The sequence below is a fragment of the Zonotrichia leucophrys genome, chromosome 4 (genome assembly GCF_028769735.1).
Source record: "Zonotrichia leucophrys gambelii isolate GWCS_2022_RI chromosome 4, RI_Zleu_2.0, whole genome shotgun sequence".
Lineage (NCBI taxonomy): Eukaryota > Metazoa > Chordata > Aves > Passeriformes > Passerellidae > Zonotrichia > Zonotrichia leucophrys.
Window position 1 is genome coordinate 24,760,711 of NC_088173.1, and position 25,979 is coordinate 24,786,689.

At 43.6% G+C, this 25,979-nt stretch overlaps 1 protein-coding gene across 1 annotated transcript; it reads left to right on the forward strand.

Moving 5' to 3' along the window:
• The first annotated feature begins 586 nt into the window (after positions 1 to 586).
• TMEM154 (transmembrane protein 154) lies at positions 587 to 19,083 on the forward strand. Its single transcript, XM_064712260.1, has 6 exons — positions 587 to 744; positions 8,924 to 9,235; positions 10,934 to 10,961; positions 12,111 to 12,196; positions 13,624 to 13,684; positions 17,404 to 19,083. Exons 1-6 carry the CDS (start codon positions 678 to 680, stop codon positions 17,417 to 17,419), a joined length of 570 nt encoding a protein of 189 aa, XP_064568330.1. The 5' UTR covers positions 587 to 677; the 3' UTR covers positions 17,420 to 19,083.
• The last annotated feature ends 6,896 nt before the right edge of the window (positions 19,084 to 25,979 follow it).

Here is a 25,979-nt window from a genome sequence, read left to right on the forward strand (position 1 = left end):
AGTGCTTTCTCACTAAGCCACCTGCTCATAACAAAAAAAATGATGTGGTTTTCTGCTTTTTCCTCTTCCTCTGCATGAACCAGCCCAGAATACTCAGTTATAGGCTCCTAAGAGAGCCAGCCATTCATTCCATTTGCTGAAGACAGCCCACCTGGGGGCTGCCTTTTGGGACTGTAAGTGCATGCCGTCTCCCAGCCCTATGTGGGGAGGATTACAGCTTGAAAACCAAGGCAGGAGGGGAGGCACTATTGAAATTTTCTTCCTTAACTACCCTGAGAAGTGACATAAAACCTTCCTGCTAACATACATATATGAAGTTTTGTGTCTGATCTGTATCTGTATGATCTGTGTGTAGCTGAAGATAGAAGGCGGTAAAGTCAGGAGTGAAAGGAGAGAAAGGGAGCGGGAGCTCTCTCACCTACAGCATAAAGGTGCCTCAGTCAAGTGTGTGCCTGAAGAGCAACTTCTGGTTTTTTTTTTCTTCTTTCTTTTGCAATCATTGCTCGCTTGACAGGCCCAGACGGAATTACATCACTTCCTAAAACCCATCAAAGAGAGTCCATCTCCTGCAGAAATGCAGCTCAGATGCTCCCCGGCAGGAAGCAGGAAATGTAGATGCCCGGGCGCAGCAGGGCGGCTGCGGAGCGCCCCTCAGGTGGGAGCGCGGCCGGGGCAGCATGCGGGGCCCCGCGATGCTCGCCCTGCTCTCGGCCCTGGCGCTGGCTGCGGGACCCGCCGCCTCCGGTGAGTAGGAAAGCGCCGTTCCCTGCCGAGGTGGGACCGCGTGTCTCGCCTGCAGCAACGGGACCAAGCTGGAGGGCAACACCCTCCGAAGCGAGCACAGGGAGGAGATCTGTGGGGACTTGCTCTCTGCTGCTTTTTGCTGTGTTTACCCTCTCTGTTTCCAGTTGCCTCGTTTTTTCAAAGCTTTGACATTTTTTTTCCTTAGACCTGTCCCCGAACAGCAGCAAACAATTCCTACAATTGCAAACTTTTCCTAAATTGCAGGTGTGTAGAGAACGGGAGTTTCCATGTTGAGCCACCAGGCATTTTGCTCCTAATTTTAGGGTTTTTTTTAACTTTTTTAAACCCCACACCCATACCATCAGTGTTTAATAGGAAAGTTAAAGGCAAAGCTCTGCTTCCATTCAAAAGGGGACTGCCGATTTCCGCAGCTCCGATGCACTGAAACTGGTTTAACAAAGGAACAGCCGGTTCCGGAGACAAATATTTTGAATTCTCAGCTGCAGAACAAAGTGGCCAGCACCATGGACTTAGGTTCTGACCCTCTGAAGAGAAGAACCATGAGTGGAAAAGCAGCTTGTGACAAAATGCTGAGGCACTGGGGTGTCATTGCAGAGACTCTCCTCTGTTTGTAGGGGTTATTGGTTCCACTGGCGTTTTGGCAGCCAGCAGCTGAACATGACAGGCAGCTCTTATAGGAAAACCTTGCTGAGGTAGTGCTTGTAAGCCTGCTGGGGTCAAACAAATCCTTGCCAAAATGCCTTGGTATAGACTAGAAGTGTTTGCTGCCTCTGTGTTGCTGTAGTGAGCAAGAGCTCTACAGAAAGCAGGGAAAGAATGGTCACTCTCAAATATCACTGGACTTCACTTAATGTCCTAAAATGCACTGCTGGAATCGGTGTTTTGGTGTGAGTGCTTTTTCCCTGAAGAGCTGTACTCTAAGCAGGGTTAGAGCTGGGCTGCAGGCTGCTGCTGAGCTGCTTGCACTTAGGAGACTTGCTTAGCTGTACGAGCAAGCTAAGTGAGGTATGAAATGGTTTGGGTTTGGCTGTGTTACTACAGCCCTGCTGCAGTGCAGACACATTAGCAAAATATGCTGCAAGCACTGAGTGCAGCTCAGAATCAAAGCAGTCGGAGGAACAAAATTCCTGCCACGGGCAGAGCTAAACAGAGGTCCCAGAGAAATGGAGGAGTAAAATGAAGGCATGAAAGCAATGCAGAGGGATCAGGCTTCTGCTTCTCTAGCTCATATGCAGGGTACTGAGAGCCATGATTTCATCACCACGTCCCCATGGCGGGGGGGATATCTTAGCCCGGGGTCCCTCAGCTCATGACTGGGTGCACTCTGCCCTTCTCTGCAATTAGGGGAAGACAGATATCACACCCCAGGTGTGTGACACTCCCCGCACTCTCCACTTCCCACCAGTAGGTCCACCTTTAAATTCTGGCTGATTTTGGAACAGTTCCTCTTTGGCAGTGAGTCAGTCCTGCCAGAGCCCTCCCCAAGCCCTGTCAGCTCTGACTCCACAGAGCCAATCCATGGTCCTAGGGGCAGGGGAGGAGAGCACCCACCTTTGCTCCCTATACAAAGGCGGTTTTTGCTTATTCAACCAGCTCCAAATGTACCTGGGCGCTTACTCTGACTGTGGGTGGGACGGGGAAGTTGTAAACCTGAGCCTTGGGGGGAAACGAAACTGGTGGGGGAAGGTTTCTGTAGTGCTTATGTACCCCACAGGCACTGGTGGGTCAGGAACCCCTCTGCTGAGGGCGGCCTCTCAGGGAGATCCTTTGCTCTCACCCTTCCTTGCTCACAGATCAACAGGGCAGGACCTTTTCGGGAGCTTTTTCACCTTTGGCCAGACACAGTCTTCACCTTTTAAGCAGTGTACTGTCTAGAGACCATTCAGAAAAGAGGCAAACAGAGTATGATTAAATCTTGCAGCACAGACAGATTAAAGTCTTTATAAATCCTGTTCCCATACCATGCCAGAACCTCGTAAAAGCCTAGCCTTGCCATTTGGCTTATGATTTATGGATGGTTTTCTCCCTGTGATGCTTCAATCACTCTAATCCAGTAGCTCTAAGAGCATTCCTGAGATCTCAGCCCTGGGTGCTGGCCTTCTCCCAGCTCCATGCTGAGAGGACATGGGGGTTTGCACCGGTTCCCTTCCCCTTGCTGTAGTGCAGTCAGGAAGCCCTACAGGTAACAGTGCAGGGCATCATCTCTACTGTAGGGGATGATGCTCACTGCTCAGCCTTGCAGCAGCCCTGAAGACCTGCCTAGGTGTGTGTGCTGACCCTAGTAACAAGCATTAAGACTCTTACTACAGCTTATAGGAACATGCTCTGATCCTTGAGTCATTTCCCAGGCATTCCCCATCTCCCACTGTGTTCTGTGGAACAGGTGGGTAATTGCAGCATAAGTGGCCTGACATGGGGAGCAAGAAAATGTGTGAGGGAGAGGAGCAGTAAAACATGTAATAGCACCAAGGGGAAGAGCTGGGGTGCTCGCAGGTTGTGCTCTATTTTGTCTGTGTCTCTGTGCTATTGTTTTGAATTGTCATTCAAAGAAACACTGCTATCAAAGATCCAGATATTCAGCAGCTTGTACCACGAGCACAGGCAGTGACTCTCTCCTGGCAGAGAAATGTCTGTTAGCCTGCCTCCCCTGCAAAGCCAGGGCTCTAATGGAGTAATAATTTTGACCTGTTCCCCCCTCGAGTAATGAATTGAGAATGGCTTTGAATCTGTTACAATCACCTGTTAAAATTTTCTAGCAAAGCAAAACAACAATGTAAGAAATGAGGATTTGCTACATTTTCTCTTTCGAAAGTGCAGTGCCTTAAAATGCAGATGAAAAATCCTTTCTACTGAACGCATCAACTCCTCCTATGTATTTACCACCATTCCTCCATTTTAGCCACACACACAAACATTCACTGTTTTATTCAACTGCTTCAGGGGCATTTCAGAAAATCTCTCATTTACATCAGCAAGACTGTAATTGTAATTTTCAGTCAGTGACACCAGTCTCTTTTCCCTCAAGAGATTTTGTGATAGCTGGAAAGCCTCCGGAGCTTTTGAATCTTTAATTTCAGGGTCCCCCTGAGAGCAAGAAGCACTGAGAGATTTGCATCACAGCGAGGTCGCAGGAGTATCACAGATGCAGAGCTAGAAGGCCATCGGATTAAGCAGGAGCAACTAAATGCATAAATTGGTCTGCAAAGCCTGTAGTACTCGGGGTGAGCAATGAGACTACAGGTTCACAGTTTGACTCCAACATGTGTGACTGAATTTGCAAAGCTGCCTCTTAATGCAGCACTTCAGCTGGATAGAAATACAGTGAGGAAAAGCAGTTTCCATCTTGTATAAATGAGCTTAAACAGTTGTTTCCTCTTTCAGGTTATACATAGATAACTCTTTCTAAGCACCTCGTTTTAATAGGATCTTGTCTACAGATTAGCCACCCTGAAATGCTTGTGCTCCCTCATCAGAAGAGTGTGTGCTCCCAACAGCTAGCCTGCAGGCTTTTAAGGATTCCTCTTCTAGCCAGACTGACAGGCAAGACCTGCCACAACAGGCAGCTGGGCAAGCCCTGGCCACGGCAAGGAACAGCCTTCTGACATCAGCCTGAAATGTGGAGTGCAGGGATGAGCCAAGCAATACACCGGAGGATCACACAGACTGTGAGGAGTGGTATGACTACACCACCAACAGAATGTGTGCATGGGGCAGAATGAGATAGGATATAGTAACTTTACTCCAGCTTTACAGCCTTTTCTTGTTCTGTCACCTTCTCGTGAGCCTTCCTTTCACTGCATTTTTATAGCTTATGGGAAAGTTTGGAGATATAAAAATTTTCCTTTCAGACTAATAAGCCTAGCTATGCCACTGACATAGCTCTTGCTTTTTCTCTAGCTCATTGCTTTTACTTCTGTCAGTAGGCACTCTGGTGTAATTTGAAAAATCCCCTTGAGAGAACCCAGTCCTTGAGTCTGACGGCAAGGCAGCAGAGAGACTGATGGTTCTACAACAAAACTGAATGTGCTGACTGCCAGCCGTTTTCCTTTGCTATTTTCCTTTGCCTCACATCCAAGCGAATTCAGAAACCTGTTTGCCTGCTTACTTCATCAAGAAGCCCATATCACCACCTCTGAGTGCTGCAGCACAGAGGTAGAAATGCTGCAACAACAGAAATTCTGTTTGTTTGATTGAGACATAATTTTTTGGACTCCAGTCTGTAAAACCACTTGGTATATTCAATTACCTCTCTCCCCCATGAAAAGCATATTTGGGAGCACCTCCAAAACTCAAGCAAAGCCTATTAGTGACCCAAGCATATTTTTAAAGTAAAAAATCTTGAGTAATACTTTATACCATAGTATCTGCGTACAGGGACATAGCTTTTTCATAGTTTGTAAGAACTGTTAATTGAACCTTTTATGAGAGGCTGCTAGTGCTTGCTCAAGTATTTTGGTCTCTTGAGTTATAGATTCTCTAATACCTCAGCTGGGGAACCCTTAAACTACTGTTTAAGCTCATTTATACAAGATGGAAACTGACTTCCAGCTCCAGCTTCTTAGCTTCCAGTTCCAGCTGTGCCCACCTTCCCCTCAGGGTGAATTGCTGCATGCCAGCCCCTCTCCCTTCTTCTCTTGAAAGCATGGGAAGTGGCAATACGGGCTGTGCTGAAGCTGTGTTGTGTTCCCATCCACTTCCCTTAACACAGGAAGAAGTCACCAGCATTCATGCCCGAGGTGGTCCAGACAAAGGTGAAGCCCATGTGGTTGTTGTATGAACATTTGCTCCTTGGACAAGATGTGCAGAGGGATGAGTATGTGGATGTTGGAATGTAGCCAACAGCATGAGGCTGAGCTCAGTAAGAGAAAGGGCACAGGCTTTGCAAAGTCAAGGAGATATCTATGTGGACACGTGTGACTTGCTCTTTGTTACACCTCACTGGCTTTGCTTTTCCACCCTGAATGTCATGCTGTATTGTAAGATTCCCGTTTGCAGGGAGCTAGTAGATGTCTGCAAGATGAAACCACAGCTGGCAAGACAGTTCATGGTATGAATTATCACTGTAAATCTGGCATGGAGAAAATGTTTGAACAGCACCTCCCAAAATCTCCAACTTTCAGATGTTCTTCTGCCCTGCTCCAAACCTTGTAATGCCCAAACCTTGTAACTCACCCCACCAAACAGCCACCCAGGCCAGCTGCAGCACAGCCCACTTGCAGTTTTGAGCACTTTAAATGGAAACACTATGACAAATAGCAACTTGGGGTGTTGAGGTCACCCACCTGTGTCTCACTGGGTGGCTGTGGCAGGCGCCACAGCTGCGCCGGGAGCTGAGCCCGACTGTCCCAGCGGGCTGGAGGCACAGATCCTTCCTGTGCCAGCCTCGGGGCCAGCCCAGGTGCAGGCTGTGCTTTCCCACTGTGTAAAAGGGTGATGTGTGGGTGGCCTGAGAGCGAGAGCAACTGCTGGGTGACAGCTGAGGCGTCCCTTGAGGCTGAGCTCTGCTCCTCAGAGGTGACGGGCGAGCGGGATGAGTTGGGGCAGCAGGTAAAATGCAGGAAATAAGAGCAATGTCCTTGCAAGAACATTGTGCAATTGGCTGCCCTTCTGCTGAAAGATGTATTTAATTTGCTCAGAGAAAAGATCTCTGTAAGAGGAAATGGTGTTCCCAGAGAGATGCTGTTTTGTCCCTGGATTTATGCAAAGTGAAAAAAATACATGGCAGCAAGGTCACTCCCTGTGATTTGCCATTTTCTTTGCCTAGAGACTAGAAAAGGTAATTCTATTTCACTCAGAGACAAATGATTTGAAGTCTACTTCATAGTTAAAAACCAGGCAAAGTGGCAGAGATACTGGAAAAATCTCTCTCAGAAATCAAGCACAGCATACTCTGCAGCTGAAAGTTTATCACTGCAGTTAATGAGGTGTGACTGTTTGCTTTAAAGCCACACCATGCGTTAGACATTTGAAAAATCCATTTTAGCTCTACGAATTAATGAAAAGCAAGGTATTTTCTCCACACCCTTTTTAAGCAACAGGCTTGTCCCTCTTAATATATCAAATGTGGCAGGCAGTGGCTGGAGGAGGAAAAGGAAGCAAGGTCACGGAGGAGGTTCGGTGAGGCTGTGGCGGGCCATCAGCTCTGCCCGGGGCTCAGTCCATCATGTCACAGCCTGCAGCACACACATCTCCCGCGCTGCCTCGCCGCTCTGCACAGCAGCAATTGCAATGGACTGGCTGCAGGCACTGGGAGATACAAACTGCCTTGGGAAAGAAAAGCGAATGGCCAAACGAATAAGGGACAGGAGCTCTCCCTCCTGCCTTCTGCCATAAGATCAAGGACAGGCAGCAGATCACGGGCAGGGGGGGAGCAGCGCACACCTAACGGGGTCGTTACCTGCAAGGGAGGCAGAGATAGGGTTTTGCTCTTGACTGAAATACTAAATACAGAAGAGACAGAGACTACTGATACAAAGTGCTTTGCCACAGAAGAGCTATCATTCTCATTGTCCTATTGTGCTGCAGGAGTCTGGTGACCTTCACAGTATTACATTAAGTATTCAAATTCTTTCCTAGTTTTTAGGAAAGGATGAAACAATCAGATGCCTGTGTGATATGTGCAGCATAAAAATCTAGATAAAACACTGCTGTCACACTCAAATAATTTTATTCATCTGAAATTGGGTTTCCTTGAATACAGTCTCATGAAATACTCATCTTTGAGACAAATCTGGTGGGAGATGCTGCAGAGTGGATTAAGCAAGAGATAGCGCTCTAATCCCAGGTTTTTCTCTCTCATTTGGCATCCCTGGGAAGGACAGCATCCCTGTCCTTCTGATTCCTCATTTGTAAAATGGAGATGATAACTGCTCATCTCTCAGGGCCATTATGAAGATTAATGTGTTTACAAAAGCATTTAAAATGCTAAGTACTTTTGGTTCCAGTCCTGTGAGATTGGAAATGCCAGCACTGAGGTGCTGAAAACCTTAAGCTCTTGCTAACTCTTGTGGAAACTCTGGCTGCCCAGCACTTTACAAGAATGAGGAGAAACATGTAATTGCAAAAGTCAAAAAATTCCATCCTGCTTTATTGCACAAAATGAGACGTGCACCATGCTGGCATTGTATCTGAAAGGGCAGATAACACAAAAACCCCATCATTTCATTTCATGCCAAGAAAATTCTTGGAGGCTTTTCTGCTGTAATTTAGATAAAGGCTGATTCTTGCACCTTTGGCTACAACAGGATTTTGGCATCCATACAGAATACAGTATCAGCCCAGAATTTGCTGTACTTCTTTAAAGCTTTTAAACTCTGTGACAGTCAATAGACTCTTATGTAAACATACAAAAAGCACTTGTTTCACTATTACCGACACAGTCAATTTTAGCCACTTTTCTTGCAAAATGAGTGATAATTGAAACCAGAACTGAGATCAAAGTTCAAAACCCCCAGTCTTAGCACTCATGGGGAATATCCAGCACTGATGCTTTGCCACATGCTCCTTCAGCCAGCCTGTAGAATCAGTCAGAGGAACAGTTCATTGGACCTGTATGCAGTGAGGTCCCCGTGTCACTAACACCTCTTCTAGTCCACGAAGATGGGGAAGTCAGCAGCTCTTGCATCCTTCAGACTTCCTTTCACCAACTCTGTTTTTCACAGTGAGACAGATTTAACAAATTTCAGAAAGGTACAGAAGCAGGGAGATGAGTGAACCAAAGGAAGTGGTGAACCAGGGATAATGGTCTCCCTGAAGGCAGTACCTAACTCCTTGGGTAAGGGGAGGAACATATGTGCCAGGACTGAGACGCAAAACAGGCTGGTGTGGTTTACTGAGAAGCAGAATGATTTCTCATGTGAGCAAGACCGGATGCCAACGTGCAGCAAATCTGTTGTGCAAGGCAGCTGTGTGCAGACAGATGACACATGCTGACATGTCCTAGGAAAAGTCAGCTGACGAATGTGGTCATGACTGGTAAGATTCTGTGATAAAGCTGAGATCTGATTTTACATCCAATGCCCAAGACTTCCAATCTGTGTGTATGAGGCATCTGTTGGGTTTTTTTAATACATCAAATGGGAAATAAATACTAAAGTTGTACACTGTGGCTCACTGATGAAACTCTTAAAATGTAAAGCTGTCCTCATATATTTGACAGATGCTGGGACTGATGGATCAGGAGATGGATCAATGATATCACCCACTTTCACAGCGACACATCTTCCTGCTGCGAGCCCTTCGACTGTGGATGACCATGGGCCAGTACTTGTAACTGCAGGCACTACTGAAAGCAGCTTTGATGCACAGAGCTCTCCAAGTACTGAACTGAATGCTGTGAATGATGAGGAGAGCCTCGAAGCAACAGAACAGTCTATCTTGATATATGTTGTCCCTGTGGCGCTGCTGGTCCTGCTGATTTTATTGATCACATTTTTTGTAATGCATCATAAAAGGAAAAAGTCCAAGCAAGGTAAATTTGTCCTCTTGTGCATCAAAAGGCTGTTTCTAGGATGTGTTCAACATAAACAGATCATTAAGGGATGGGGTGCCACATTTGGGATGTCCTTCTCTGACTCTAGTTGCATGTTTGACAAGTAAGAAAGGGATCCTCCCCAGCCAGCAGTACCTGGTCACACACCTCTCCTTGGGCAGGAGCTACTTCTTCTGCCTCTTGGCACCTCCTGCTCATGCTGCCACACCCATGGGAGCCCTGGCACCAATCTCTGGCTCCTGGAAATGCTGAGAATGCTCAGAGATATAACTGTGGCTGCAAATGCTTGTTCTGTCTTTATGCTCAACAACTTTAGGCAAGGTGAAATTAATGCTTCTGTTGCTCTTAGTGCCCGCAAGGTAAAGCTGCTTGGAGCTTCAATGAAATAAGATCAAGAAAAATCATTATAAGGAACAATTTTAAGGAATCCTGATCGCATAGGGTGGAGGCTGCTGTGAAGACATCGCAGCAAATGAGCTAGGTCAGACTGCCTGGGTGCTGCAGTAGGGTGAGCAATGCTTCAGGAAGGTGCTGTGATCTGTTAACAGAGGAATTGGTAACTTGGAGTGTCAAACCACAGGAGAGCAAACTGAGGTGTCATAATAAAACCACATGGTTGATAAGTGAAATGCTGAGATGGTCGTATCAGTGTATCTGCATGGTCAGAGTGCAGCTGTCAGCTCATCAGCCTGCACACAGTGTAACACATTCAACACAGATTTAAAGTCAAGTTTTCAGCACATTTTTAGGTTGTATTTGCCCAGTCACTGGGTTTCCCTCTAACAAACTATGAATTTGCAACCAGGCACCCACTTGCCTGCCTGTTTCTGGGTAATTGAAATGCAGGTACACTCTTCAGAGAGTTAGGAAATGTGGTACATTGCAGGAACACAATCTTAGGATCTCATGCCCTGTGCCAGCCTGGGATTTTGAGCATCCTTAAGGATGGGGCACATGGCTCTGTGGTTCTGGGGTGGCTCTGCAGTCTGGGAATGTGCTGGAACAACTGGGAGGTATCACCCGCTGGCAACAATGAATTAAAAATAAGGTGATTTAAGACAGGTTTTTCAGTCACTTGATTCCTGGAGGTGAAGATATTTATCAGAATTATGTCTGTGACACCATTTCCCCCCTCCATTTTTACTTTGTCTTGGAGTCATAAGTAGATTGGATCCCTTTTGACATCTGGCTAGTTCAGCTTCATTTGCCTAACTGAGATCTAATCTGCCATGCAGTCCAACTCCATTCTCCCCATGAGCAGCTCCCAGAGTCTCCAGATAGAGCTGAATTGCCCAAGTGTAATCTCTAGCAAAATGTCCCAATGCTTCTAGTAAACAATTTTTTTTTGCAGAAGTGGTTCCCTTTCAGGATACCATTTCCCTCAGCACATCTGTCCTGCTGAAGGAAGTGTGCATCTGCCCTGGCCTGCCCACTGCAACACCAACACTGGGCTGGGCTAATAATGAGAGGCTTTTAGATTCAAAAGAGTGGGTTCCTCTGAAAATGGAAAACAGGATAAGATGTTTTGTCTTTCATCTGAAATTTAGTTTTTATGCCTTTTGAAAATGCAACCTGTTTTACTTGACCCTATTCAAGGCTTGCACACAGTCCTGACCCTGTAAATACAATGGGTAAATATCACACAGAACTATGAACACCAACTTTCTTCTTTTCCAGATGAGCTGGGAAGTGAAAATGTAAAAAGGTAAATTTTATGAATATCATTATTTTTAAAAAATTTCTTTTACTCTAACCTCTGTCTCCTACACTGCCTCTTTTAATTTAGCTGTACATTAAACACCATTACATTTTGCCATCAATTACACAGCAATCTCAACAGGTGGATAAAGTGTGACTTCAGTATGTGGCTGAAGTGTAAGGCTAGAGCAGGAGATCAAGAGTAAGTGGTGGCTGAGGCAAGGGCTGCCCCACGGACACCCACAGCCCACAGACCTCACTGAGGCTGCTCTTAAGCACCACAAGTGGTACAAGGTGCCCCATGAGCAAAGGGGATCAGTTCCCAGGCTCATCACAGGCTTTTGCTATTCAGAATAAGCTCTGCGTCTTGCTCCCCTGTTTTTCAAGTTTATCTTCTTTCTCAGAGCTGAGGCAGAAAGGCTGGCCTGGCTGCCACAGGAGCAATGCCTTAGATGCTTGGAAAACAAGACAGAAGCTGTGTGGCTCTTCCCAGAGTCATAATTTTTATTGTTGCCTTTTATTGATCTCCATCTTGCTAATTAATGCTGAAAGTTCTTGAATTGGCTCTATGAGAAAAAAGAAGGGTTTTTTTTCTGAAAACGTATTTTCTATCATATGACTGCTGAGGAATGATAAGCAAAAGGAAGCTAAGCAGAGGCATTTAAATAAACACAACTCTCATGACCTTTCCTTTTGAAGTCACTGCAAATGTCAGTCACAGACATGATGAAACTTTAGGCCTTCAGCTTTTAGCACTGGAGAAATGGCACTTCTGTCATGTGCTCCAGAAGGGGTAGGGACAAACTATCTTTTTTTTTTTTAGTTTTCTATTTACAGCAGGGACAGTTTTCAAGAAGCTGCAATGATCCTGTGCCCTGGCATGTCTCTGGCTGCACCGAGTCCCTCTGTGCTGTGTCTCAGCTGGCCCCACCTCTGCCCAGGGCTGGCATCTCAGTGCCACTCCCTTGCATCTGTTCATGACCCCTTGGTTCACACCCACTGGGCTGACATCTCCTCAGATTACTGGGCTGGGATGGCTTTCCAGAGTTAATACACGTGTCTGGAATTAGAGACAGTCGTGCAAAATCACTGCATTGCAAGCTGTTTGAATTAAGCACTTTGTGTAATACTTTTTTCTCCCCTCTCTTCTCTCAAGTCCTATTTTTGAAGAAGACACACCCTCTGTTATGGAGATAGAAATGGAAGAGCTCGATAAATGGATGAACAGCATGAACAAAAATGGTACACGGTAACCCCTGTACTCCATCCTCCCTCTCTTGCCGGCTGACATAGAGCCCATGCAGAGGAAATCAATGGAAGGTGTTTTGTATGCGTGTCACTGCTTTCCCTACAACATTTTTACTTGTGCTCTTGACTCCCTCCTACTAAAATAACTGAACAAATGTCAGGGGTAGATTTTTTCAGAGGAGTATTTTAGTTTGTGTGGGAGTTTATTTTTAATATGTGATAGAATCTCATAAGTGTTTTCAGTTTCCAGTAGACATTTCTATTAAACACACTTATAGCTGTGAATGTTATTTATATTTTTAAATACACATTTTAATGCTAAATACTAGCTTCTCTGAAGCATCTAATCCTTTCAGTCTCCAGAATTTCTACACTTTTGTGCTCCACACTGAGGTATTGTAGAAGAAATATGCATTTGCTCATAGTTCAGACCACCATTTATTTAAAATTGCTGCCAGGAGCCTATGAATACACCCTTCCCCTCCCTTCAAGGCTATCAGCACATGGAGCAATTAGAACATATAGTAACTACCAGCAGCAACATCTTCAGCTGCCTTCTCAGTTATTTAAGAGTACCTTGCATTTTTCCCCCCATTTTTCTCCCAGGTGAATTCCCCAGTCAAAATCTCTAAGGGGTCTGCATTGTCCCTCCAGGGTCTCCTCAAAAAATGCAGGTCTTCAGTAAGCCATGAGTTAACCAAGGCCTGATTTTGAACCATGAACAGCTTTTCACTGGCTAGGAAATGCTGAAACTGATATTTTTTTCATTCCTGGTCCCTTGCCTTCTATCCAAATGGCTCATTTGCCTGACCTACTAGGCATGCTTTGTTTTTCAGGACATAAAGCTCTTTGGAGCATTTCTTTGCATTAGCACAGTACTCCACATGATGGGGTTTTGACCTTCTCAGTCTGAAAGCTTTTATAGAAAACATGTGCTAAGTGGCAGTAGTGAAAGAGGGACATTAACTGTACCACATGGGAAAAAAGTGGTATAAAATATAGTTTAAAATTTTGTGGAGAGAAGGAAGCAGGTATTTTACATACTGTCATGTGTGTGTGTGTTAGTGTTCCCTAAACTCCACCCCCAGATTCCCAGCTGGACTATAAGGCATAGGTACCACTGTCAGCAGTGGAAGATTAACAAACAACTCTCCCTGTGGCAGTGTGCAGGAGACAGGGCTCAAAAGATGCTCATTTGTAAAGGTGTACATAGAGAACTGGAACATATAAAATAAATAAATTGTGGCAACACCTATATCAAAGGTAAGGAGGTGTAAGATTCATGCAGATAAAAGGGTGCAGAAGTGAATCTGCAGAACTGTATTCTAGAGTGACTGCATGATAAAAGTTCATGCATTTTTGAAATAAATGTAGAACAACTGCCAAGAGTAACTGTAGTCTTGTTTCTTACCCTTTTCCAGGTGATTGTGAATGTTTACCTACTGTAAGAGAAGAAGAAAAAGAATCAATTGCCAACCCAAGGTACTTTAATTTATTCTATTATTTGAAGAAATATGGTCAGTGTCATTCTAATTTTTTTTTTGTATGTAATTATAGAATTATTCTTTGGTCCATTTAAGTTTTAAATTTTTTATATATAGAAACTTTTGATTTCAACTTAAACTAAAGGCCTGACACTCTTATTTCTAAACAGGTCTCTTCCTGTAAACTGCACTGCTAAATAATCTTACAGTTGTAAAGTGGTGCAAGACAGACAACCAGATGGCGCAGATGGAGTTTCACTCACTGATCAGACTTTAATCACAGTTTCCCAAGGTGTTAATACAAGCATCCAGCATAGCTTCCTTGGCCCCCTTCAGCAAAGGCACCCCGTTCCCCTCTGCCACCTGGTGCCTATAGGTTCTTGGGAATCACTGCCAGATGTTTTGGCTGGAGCTGTGACCTGAAAGACAGGGACTTGTCTGACTGCAAGGAAAAAATGAGAATGAGGAACACGAAAGATCTTCCCAGTGCCCCCTTGCAGCACTCCTCCAGAGGTGGCACTAGTTGATAGTCCAAGCAGAGATCCCAGTGGGATGCAAAACCACAATCCTGACCAGCTTGTGAACTTAAAATCTCTCTGGTCGGTTTCCTTAGGAGTCTGGCCAGAACTCCTAAACCCCTTGCAATTTTCCCTAATTTAAAATTCTGGTTCTTGTTTCCAGCTGGAAGCAAGAGGCTGTACATTACCCTTGCCTGCACCCTTGTGTTGCAGCTGCATTTTGAGGAGTGGGCAAAGCAGCTTCTCTGTGCCAGGTTATGATAACAACCAAGCCATCCTGTGTGCCAAGAAATCCCTGTGCAGTGGAAGCAGTGATGCCATCAGGCAAGGCCAGGAGCTAGGAGAGGACCTAGGTCTGCTTCCCATGGCATCAGATAATTCCACTGACCATGCCTCTGGCAGAATTGCACATCCTGCAGTAGACTGTCATAATATTCCAATCCTCTTTTCTGAATTTCCTTTCTCAGGAGTGAAATAGGGATGTTAAATCACCACTGCTGCAGAGTTTACAGCTCAGTTGTTCCAAAGCTGCAGTTTCAGAGGAACCTTTGGATGGGGCTTGTCCACTACAGCCACTTGTATATAAAAGGTTTATTTTTGCACCTATTGCAAGTGAAATCAATGCTGTCGTTTTAGTTCTGATTGTTTGAAAAAAAAGGGCTTAGATCCTAGATTCCAGATGCAAGCAAGCACATTAATTTTACCCTTAGCAACTGGAAAAGATCCTGGATTTGTTAGCCATCTGGGTTTTTCCTTCCTGCTGCTGAATGACAACTCAGAGGGGGGAAAATTGTTGAGGGGAGGCAGCTGCACAGCAGCTCTCTACAAGCAGATTTGCTGAGTGTACCACTGACTGTAGCAGGGAGTACAGCACAAAGGATGCTGCAGCCACAGGCTAACGCTGGCAGAAGTCATACTGTAAAGGGCTTTTTAGGCACAACACCACCCTCAGCATCAAGTTTACTTTCCAAATCTTTAACAATTCATTTTAAGGGGGGAAAAAACCCATCAGGGTCTACCAGCTTGAGCTGACATTTTACCATCCTTGCTAAAGGAGTGGTTTTGTACTGGATTTTCATTAACCTCAGCAGAAGAAGGGGATTTTGCTCCTGGCCATCAAAAGGCATCTTTGAGCTACACCCTACCTCAAGCTCCCCAACTGTAAAATAGAGTTATTTTAGAACATACAGTGAGGCTTAAGCCTTGATACAAAAAAGCAACCCTGTTCAGATAAGTATGCTCCAGTCAGAGCAAAGGCACACTCATTATTTGAGCAAATTTTCTTGTGAACGGTATCTTAGAATCAGACTAGATTAGAGAAATTTATGTCCCTAAATGGTAGAAAGGCAAGCAAATGCAAATAAAAATAGGAGATTTATCTCTAAAACATTCAGAGCTGCTCAGACAAGGGATATTAGCTGAATATAAAGTGCAGGAATATTAGATTCAATTTAAGATTCTGAAAGACTACTTTGCTTGGGCAAAATTCTTCTAAAATTAGGGTAATTTATTTTTTATATATTATTGATATTTCAGTATGGGAAACATCTCAGGCCACACTGAACAGAGATGGTGTTTTCTTCCTTCACAAAGATGCTGAGGGGGAGCTCATCAAGACCCAAATGTCTTGAACTACGAATGATCTTGAAAACATATGAGACAAAACATTTAAATAATGACACTTTGACATTTTCAGAATGAAGGTTGTTTCAAAACTTACTCTTCAGAGTAAATGTATTTTAATATAAAAATTTTTTAAATTTTTGACAAGCAGAACTGTGTGGCAGTAAGGTATTTCTATGTCGAATGTTTCCCTTACCGCAAGGCTACTTCTTCAAATTTCATTTCATATGAAATTTTGAAATATGCTTCATTTCAATGTGAAAAGATATTTGAAGTGGAGGGATTTATGGGAAACAAACAAAAATTTCCTGTTTATTTGCAATTAAACCTTATCAGTCGAAGATCTGCTGCTTCTCCCAATCAAATTCTTAGATGAATAAAAAATGTCAGAAAGAGAATTACATACAGATAAATGGATGTTTTCAGCAGCTCTTTTGTGCGCAGAAAAGGGAAGACTAAGAAATTAATTGAAATAACAATATAATTATGGCAAAATTTGTGCTCACGAGCATCAAGGCTGCACATTTGTGCAAAGGAGGTAAGATATGACAACCTGGGCTCCCTGATAGGTGGAGGTCACCTCCCCTGGCCTTGCAGGCTAAGTTACAAACATATGTATATACATATTTTCAAAATTTATATACGCTTTTCAAAATAAGTATATTTGAATCAAATCTTCTTGCATTTGAAAGCTACTGCTAGAATGCTGATTGTGCCTCAGCGCAGAATTGCAGCTCCAGCTGCCTGGGGCCAGGGCTCCCATCCTGTGCATGCAGGGGCAGCAGGCCAGGGCTGATGGTCTGTGGGGCACAAGCAGAGACCCATCTCTGCTCCAGGGAACTTTACTGTTCCAGAAATAAATGCAGCCTGTCCCCTTCACAGCATGGGTCATTGTAGGGGGTGGAGCACAAGCAATCCCCCTGTGCTTTATCACCTGAGAGGTTTGGTTTGTCTTGGGGGCTGCTGGGCACCCTTCTTGTCTTCCTGTCTGAAAAAGGATGGCTCCTTCCTATGGAGAAATATTTTGGGTGGATGGTAGGTCAGCACAGAAAGAAGTACTGCATTCCCAGGATGTGCCTCAATTTGGCAAGAGACTTAAGAAAACATGTAAAATATTAAGATTATGAAGGGCCCTTTTAGCTTCAGAGGTGGTTAAAACCCTGCTGTTATCCCTGCTGACTGAATTCAAATCAGACAACATAAGACGTCACATTTTTTAACATTGGCATGAGCCAAACATTATTAAGAGAGTGCTGGGGAGCAAGCCACTTGGGCAGAAACCAGTGGGACGAAGAGAAAATGTTACAAGGTCAGCTGTAAACCAAAAAGTTTCCTCAGCTGAGGAAAGAGAGCCAGGAGCAGGAGAAAGGCTGTGCTGGGCGCCCATGAACCATTAGGCAGGAATCAGAGAAGCCCTTGCTGCCAGCATCAGTTCATCCATTACATGAGTGACAGATTTATTTTCTGGTAACACCTTCTCATGAACTCTAGGGATACTCTTGCATGTTATTTCCTGCTGAGACAACTAACCCAAGAGCGTGACACTGGTGTTTTTTTCTTTTCCATGTGTACACAGTGATGGTGAATCATGAAGTCCTCAGGACAGCAAAGAACTGGCTAAAGGGATGCAGAACATAAGCTCATCATCCTCCAGATATTGGAAGAACTGGATTTAAATATAAGTCATCTCAAAAGGCCAGAGAAGCAAATGCTTTTGTTGTCTTCTGCTTCATATGGTCTTCAGAAAGGAAACATCGCCAAGGGAAAAGAAGAAAATAAAAAGAAGGGAAAAAAAAAAGAAAATAAAGAAAAGCACTCTAGCAAGATTAATGACTCATTTAAATTCTTTTTGCAATGAGATTCACCCCAAATCAAGAGAAACCCCTGCAGAACGTTCTCAAAGTAGTCCATATTTCTGTCTAGTTCCACAGTTGTGTATTGTGCAGCACTTAAAACCAATTCTGTTCCAGGTTTGGTTTCTTCAGTTTGGTTTGGTTTTGTGGGTATTTTTTCAGTGTCCATAATTCTGACTGCCCTGGTTTGGTGGATGTGAAGCTCATGCCTATGCAATGTTTATTTCTCAATTTGCTTTTTCTGAGCAGTGCACTGATTTGCACAGGACTGCTGTTGGGGGGTACCAGGCTAGGACTGCCAGACCAGCTCTGAGCACAGACAGCAGCTGAAATGCCTCTCAAAGCAATAGCCAGAAGTGACTGCAGCCCAGCCAGGGCACAGACTCTGCAGAGTGCTTAAAGGCCCTGTAGAAGTGGCAAGTATTATTTTGAGACTGCCTTTCAGTTTGTTTTCTCCATAGACGAGTGCCCTAGGCTAGCTCTCCCTGTGTAACTCTTCTCCCTGCCCAGGGCTATTCTCTAACCACCTACTTCAGGAATATTCAACTTAAAAACATCTCTCTCTCTCTTTTTTTTTTTTTTCTTTTTAATGAGTGAGGTTGAAAAATGGAACAATTCGCATTAAATACAGATTTAGATAAGCATGTGTTATGCATAACTACTTGGTCAAGGTTTTCAGATACAGGAGGTTTTCTGCTGCTTCTGTCTTTAAATACTGAGCCTGCAATACCTGAAAGACAAGGACTTCTAAGTGTGCCCAGCCACTTTTAGTTACAACGAAAAAAATCAGACTCCTGGCATACCTCAAGGTGGGAATATGAATGATGTAACTGTGTCCACTGATTTTAGATAGCATGTCTCTTAGGGATCAGACCTTAATTATGTAACACACATAAAAATGAATCTTTGTTTGGGCAAAGTTTCTCTTACCTTATTTAAGATAGCAGTTTCATATCTCACCATATCTTATGTCCTACCTATCCTCATATTCTATTTAAATATATAATGCCTTCCCACTCAATACATGTTTAATATGATCAGGTTTTTTTGCCTGCAAATAATTCACTAATAAGTTACCATGCATAGCTTGATTAAAGAGAGAAAACAAATGCCCCAAGCCTCTGTGATGGCATCTAAGTATCACTAGCAGCTGACAGAGGATGGTTCAGCTTTGTGAATAATTAAAGACATGTCAAAATACAGAAGGAAAAAATGTTTAGAGCTAACCATATTCATTCATTATTGAATTTAAATTGATTAGTAATTTCCTCAAAGAATAAAAATTTTTCCCTGTGTGGATGATTTTTAACTTTGAAAGAAGTGTTTCAAGGTCATCTTTCACAACTTTTTTTTAAACATTTCCACTATTTCCTGACAGTAAACCCATCATGTAGAATATTGGTTTAAAAGAATGAACCAACTCCCAGAGGTGGTGTTGTATCATTGTGTGGCTAACTCAGTTCTGGTACACCGATGACCCATTTGATATCAGAGCAATGCCCCAACTCAGTTTGCTGTGGCATTTGAAAGGAGCCTGTGTTGTAGGTGTTGATGGTTTGGGGTTAATGTTAATTCTAGATGGTCCTCCTCTCAAATAAGAGGCTGTACAGCTCCAAATAACTTTCTCAGAGATTAAGTTTCATTTATATGTTTTATTTTTCAAGTTTACCTGGAGAGAATGTATTTTCTGTAAACTTAGTGCCATTAAGCACCAGTTCTTATTCCAGCGCTCATCATTGATCCATCTCTATGTAAAGCTTTAAAATCAGTTTTGTCCAGAAGTAATGTCTAGGTTCAAGGTTTACAATTATTCATGTCACTTAGCTTGTCTAAATTCTGGCATGCTAGAAAATTTATTTGCCTCTTCAGGAACTTTTCTTGGCCTTTAAAAATACAAAACAATGCTTTGGGTACTTCCTTGGCCAATTCTGACAGAAATTTTCTCTATCTGCTGATTTCTAAAAGTCCAAATTTAATATAAGCTGCATTACTATTGAAAAATGTGCCATTCCATCAAATCTCACCTGTCTTTAGGTCCTGTCCTCCTTGTGTGAAACAGACCGAGGGTGAAGCAATTTGCATTTCAGTATAGTTATGGATATTTCCCTCAGCACTAGACAAATACAATTTTTAGTATTTCTCTTTTTCCTGAACATTTATACATAACTTTTATTCTTCCCCTAGCCCTAAACTAAGGAGGGGATCACTCATCCATCCGCACTGCTCCCTGCCACCCCACTGGTCCCTCTCTCTGGTCATCACCTCCACACTGAGGTCTGCATTGCCACAGGCACTGCCCAGCTCCTGCCCTCTCACTGAAGCCCAGCCTTTCTGTGAAGGAGGTTCAGGGCTGCAGCTGCATCAGGGGCACGGCTTTGGCCCCTCTCCTCCCTCACCCCATTTGGTATTTCCCTCTAATGCTCGCCCGTGTGCCCCTTGCTCTCCTGCTTGTTTCATACTATTCATCAGTTCCTGGTCATTTCCTTTTGCACAGTTTTGCCTCAGTACTTTAATTTTGTGGGTGGATTGAATTACATGGGATTTAGGCCATTTCACACCTACATTAATACAGCCAAAGCTTTATAATATTCCCTTTCAAGAGTATTAACTGTATACCTTCTGTTGATGCACCTTCATTTTTCCTAAATCATTCACACAGTCAGGTCCTCTAACCCACAAAATAAAAAGAAGAGCAACCAGACAGCAGATAAGATAGCAGCAAACTCTCAAAATTATTTTATCACTGTGCACTAAGTGATATCACTGTGCATTAAGCCTCTGTGGTAATATCCTCATTGTTAGCCTGATCTGAACCCATCTCACCATCACCCTGCAACATCCACCTGTAACTGATAAGTTATCATCCCTCAGCAGAAAATGAGAAAAAGCATGGAAACAGGAAGTGTCTCCCAACATGTACTGTTCTAAAATGTTTCACAAATGTGATGATCCCAAAGGAAATGATACCTCTTCTTCCATTTTCTTCAATAATTTCAGCAGTTATCCAGCACTTCAAGGCAATTTGACATCTCATTTACAGAGTGAGGCCTTTTTGTCCTGCAGAAAAGCTACAGATCCAAAGGAGGCTTTGTCTGAGAAATATATAGGTAATAACAAGGGTAATTAAAAATCAGCACCTCTCCTAGATATGCTAAAAATCAGTATCTTCACAAAATAGAAATACCTCCTCCATAAAGTTACAAACATAAGGTTGCTGATATTACCAGCAGCTAATTAATTCCATAAGAGTCCTGCACTTGTAAAGCACACAGCCTGAACATTAACCTCAGCAAAAAGGAACAATTTTATGGTTTCCACATAATCATAAGTTTCGTAGATAACTCTTGGTCTGAGATTAAAAAAATATTTTTTTTGTAATGCTAAACTCATTGGGGGACCCTAAATTGAACTTTTGTAACCTTTCTGATGTGAAATTGCTGTGTATTCAACTGTTTTATCAAATAGCTGTTTCAAATTATTTTGTAATGTAAATATTTGAAAGACACAATATTGCTTAATTGTATATAAGAGTTTGAGATTTTAAACAGCTTGTTCTAATAAAGTTTTGAGTGTATACAGGTTCTGTTTTTTCCATAGTCCTGCTAATCCACTCAAGTATATGGATGCTAATTACTTGTTATTGATGCTACTCAGGCCTGAGAACATGTGCACAGCTGTATATGGTACATAGATATCTTACTCTTACCAGATCTCTAATATTCAGGACAGCCAAAAAAAAAAAAAAAAAAAAAAGAGCTGCATTATATTTAATTATATGTTTGTTGGGATATTTCAGATTGTTTATATCAATAGATCAATTCTGACTCCAGGGAAAGTAGTGAATTACTTCCAGGATTTGTCCTTGGGTGACTGTTGCCATCTTAAATGATCAATCATTTCTCAGGTTATTTCAGTTAAAACACTCAAATGGGAGTCTCCAAGTTGGTAGACCTGCTAAAGTAATTTTCAGTGGATTTAAGGGAAAAGGAAGAAAAAGATTAAAAAGAGACATGTATTTCCAACAAGAGGATTAGAAAATATTAATGAAGTAAAGCATTACTTTCATCTATTTTTGCAACAGACAATTTCATTAGAGAGGTGTATAATGGCTGGGGAGTATCCAGAAAGCTGGAGACAGTGTTTATTCTATTTAATGCTCTTAATGTTCAAACAACCTCAGTATGAGAGCTTCATAGCAATGAGCAGGCAGAAACCAGCCACCTCTTTCTCCCTCTCTCTCTTTCCTAGACATCACATCAGCAAGGCACTTGTCTAAGGCACAACCTTAGAAATCTGCATTTTGGGGCAATGCTTGTCTAGTTCTCAAGGGAGGTGCAAAAGAGGACGTGACTACGAAGTCCCCGAAGGTGTTGTGACACCTTGGGGAGTAGCACAGTTACTCTCCTGTCCCCAGCACTCTCTCTTGTCCCACTCTACTCCTCCTAGAACCATCGTGCTGACCCACAGGGGGGCAGGGGCTCCTCAAATTTGCTCTAAATGTGCGCTAAATGTGCGCTAAAACACGGCTGGAAGGGGTCGTGGGAAACCTGGCTTGGCAGGGGGTTTGAGGGGACAGCAAAGGACACATCCTGCACCAACGTGGTAATACATCCCAAGCACTTGCCCTCTGCTCTGGCTTTTGGAATGGTTAAAGTTGTACTTTCTGTGAATATCAGTGACTAGAAAATAGTAGCAGCATGGTCTGCTGAGACTCCCATTCCCTTCCAGTGAGGTTGCTCCAGGTCTGGTTTTGTGCTGGATCAGTTCTCTGGCCTCATTTTGAGCAGGATTTCACAAGTCCAGTAAACTACTATAAACAGGTGAATTGTGCACCAAAGCAGCGGCTTTCCAGACAGTGCCTGGAATCTCGCCCAGCTCTCAGAAAAGGAGCATTTCTGGTTTGCCGGGGTCTCTCCCAGGCGTACCTCGGCTCAGGGCGCCCACTTTGCTCTGCCTCGATGCATCCATCTCCGGCCCGAAAGGCTGCGGTGACTGCCACCCCCAGGAGGCAGCCCTGCCCTGCATCTCCTGCACGGAGCTGGCTCCTCTGGCCGGCAGAAGGAGCCCGGGGCTGGGGCAGTGTGCCCTGGCGGCAGTGCCTGCAGCGCAGGGACAGCAGAGGGGCTGCTCTGTCCCCACTGATCGCCCGCTTTGCTCCCCAGGTTTGGCCCGGGCTCGCAGCAAAGGGGGACCCAAGCAACGCCGTGTGGGGAGCGGCGCTGCCCCTCGCTCCGGGGCTCGCTGCGCTGGGGGCTGCTCTAAGGGCATCACCCCATGGGGTGACACTGCTCAGTGCCACAGGCACAGGGAACCCGCCCACAGCGGTCACCCACAGACCCAGATGGACGTGGGGACGCGGTTTGGACTCCCACAGCACGCCAGAGATGGGTCATCTGCAGCCTGACCTTTTCAGCCTGACTGGTCAGGCAGACCAGCCCAAACTGTACAAGAATATTCTTGTGAAAGCATTGAAAATTATACATACAGCTCGTATTTTTACCATTTCCCTCAAAAAAGGCTTCTCTCCAGTACAGACTGCAAGGCTGGGCCGAATTCTTTAACTGCAGCATTAACTTTCTAAATATATTAACTTAAATAATTCCTAATAAGATTTTGTAGCAAAACAGGGGCAGTTTAAGAAATAACAAAAAGATGCAAACCTGGAATAAATACAAGCATTTTCTTTGGGAAAAATAAATAAATGCTTCTTATCCACTAGGCTGTGTGGTGTTCGTATAGGAAGTTAAAGCAGATCACAGAGCAACTTCCATGAGCAGGTTTATTTCAAAAATCTTGGTTCATTCAGTCACTATACAGACCTATCAAAGGCCTGTCTTTATGCAGAGGGAAAATAGGAGTCACGGAATACTAAAGTGGAAATCCCTCTGAAGGTGGCTCATCCAGGGTTTGGGTGACAATGCTACAGGGTTACAATAGCATTGTACAATTGCTACAGGGGTACAATAGCAATGGTATAGGTGCCTGGGGAGCTGTGACCACTAGAGTATGCAGATAAAAGGGGTAATGAAGGAGAAATAATTAGGTGGATGTATAATAAGAAGTTTATAACCCTAGAGGAAAACCAAGGATTTGTACAGCCATGCATTAGGCAGATTTACAGAAGAGATTTATTTTTAGAAAACACATGAACAATGAAAGGCCTCTTTGCTGAAATTAAAATGCTAAGGTTAACTGTACTGCTAACACTTAATTTAATCATGGATAATTCTTTACAGTTTTCAGTTTTGTGAACAGTTCTGTAGACAACTTGAAAATATAAGAGCAGAACTTGTCCACTCATAAAAGACCATAGTCTAAAAAGGCCAGATCCTTGTGTTACCTCACTTGAGCCAAATCACTGAACTGAAAGCACAAACCAGAAGGAGGCATGAATTGAAGTATTATCCTTGTGCATTCCAGGAGCACGGGAAGAGCTGAGGTCTGGGGGAGGACTCGAAGGTCCAGGCAGGCAGCACAATAACCAGCTCCTCTCTGTTTTAGTTATTTATGCACAGAGTGCATCTATTCTGTGAAAACAAGATTAGTCACAGGATCCTCAAGTTATTACTATTTATGGATATACATGTTAGCATAAAATACTAGCAGCCCCAAACTCCCCCCTCAGTTTTTGATGAAGAGTTATTTATCTATTAATAATTAGGTTTAATGCTCCCATATACTAGACTTCAGAACTTGTTTACCCTGCTTCATGCCAAAGCTTCAAATGTATTAAAGGGGAAATTCATTATTTTTGATTTATAATTATCTATGACAAGACAGATCTTAAACAAGAGCAGAAGAGAGCGGGAAATTATCTACTCATCCTCTGTTTATGCAACTACTACAAAGAGGCATGTGATGGCTTTGGCCACAATCCAGCTACCATTCATCTCTATAGGGCTCTTTCTATGACTATCATACAAGAACCATGGAGCCCTTTTTTATCTTCTACCAACTCAGGTGTAGACAAACCATTGCTCTCAGTCTACAGAGATCCCAAGATGGTGCCTCATGGCAAATGAGCTACTAAGTGACAGAACAAAACCCCTGGTTGATATATGGAATTATTGTTCTCCTGAAAATAAATTTTCCTGTAGCCTTGGTGACTCATTTTCCTTCCATCCCCAAATCATTAACTATCAACTGGGAAAGCCAACTACACTGGTGCAGCTCTGGGAAACCTAAGCCAAAAAAATAACCCAAACCAAAAAACCCAATCAAAAATAACCAAGTCAACCAAAACTTGTTTAAAACCAGTGACACTTGACAATTCAGTCATGCCAGCTCTGGAGCCAACGTGCTCCCTGGTGCAAGCCCTGTGCCCCGAGCAGGGGTGCACCTGCAGCAGCCACCTTGCACCATCATACCCAGGTGGGCTGGTGCAAGGGCTCGCCAGCCCAGGGGGCTTTGACAAAGTGCCTCCACACCCCAGCCAGCCCCAGACCCCCTCAAGCTCCAGCCCTGCAGCACTGTGGCAAATATGACTTGACAAGCAGGCCTTGGCACAGTCCCTGCCCGGCTCACGGCATCCCATCTCTGCCTGCCCCCATTCATTAAACCTCACAAAGGCACGGAGCAGTGAGGAGTTTGTCCCCACAGGAGACATGCTGGTCAGACATCTCCAGTTTTACTGTTAGGGTCTTTCCCACATTACACTGGGGATCTGATTCAAAGTAGTTTGTAATTTTGTAGTCTTCAGCTCTTTGCCCCACCCAGTATCTATGTGGTTTTTCCTCCTCTCAGTCTACTAAAAATGCCATGTACAAAAGCCTAACGGTTTCTTCCTCTCTTCTAGAAATGCTTTTTAGAGTTTTGACCTCATCCACACACATAAGCATTTTATTCCCAGTAGCTGGTAGTCTCATTACCCTTGTCTTACTTCGGACCACAAATTTATGGTTTTGTTTGCTGTTTTCTTGCATGCAATTCTGTGCCTTATTTATTTTCCTGATGTTTCTCTGCCTGCTGTCTTAACACAGTCCTTGATCTTAGAGAGACATGGCCTGCATCTTTTTTGCTTCAAAAAAAATCACTTCCCCTTGTGATTTTCCAGCAATAAACCTCTAACCTCTTTCAGAGTAATATGAAAATACATATATATTTTTTTACTTTCAGTCTGCATATTCTTGCATTTGTGCATATAAAATATTTTACACTTGAATATAAAGCTGAAATTAGAAATAATAAAACAAATTAATTGCTTGCATCCTCCCATCCATTCTAAACTACGTTTATAGAATTTATTCCATTACTACATGAGCATCTCACTCCCTGGCTCCTAACCCAGCTGCCTTATAAA

Bases quoted from the DNA above. Each gene is read 5' to 3' on its own strand.
- TMEM154 (XM_064712260.1), top strand. From the start codon at position 678: ATGCGGGGCCCCGCGATGCTCGCCCTGCTCTCGGCCCTGGCGCTGGCT. The intron at 9,236-10,933 runs GTAAATTTGTCC...CTTCTTTTCCAG, and splicing joins AAGGAAAAAGTCCAAGCAAG to ATGAGCTGGGAAGTGAAAAT. The intron at 10,962-12,110 runs GTAAATTTTATG...TCTTCTCTCAAG, and splicing joins GGAAGTGAAAATGTAAAAAG to TCCTATTTTTGAAGAAGACA.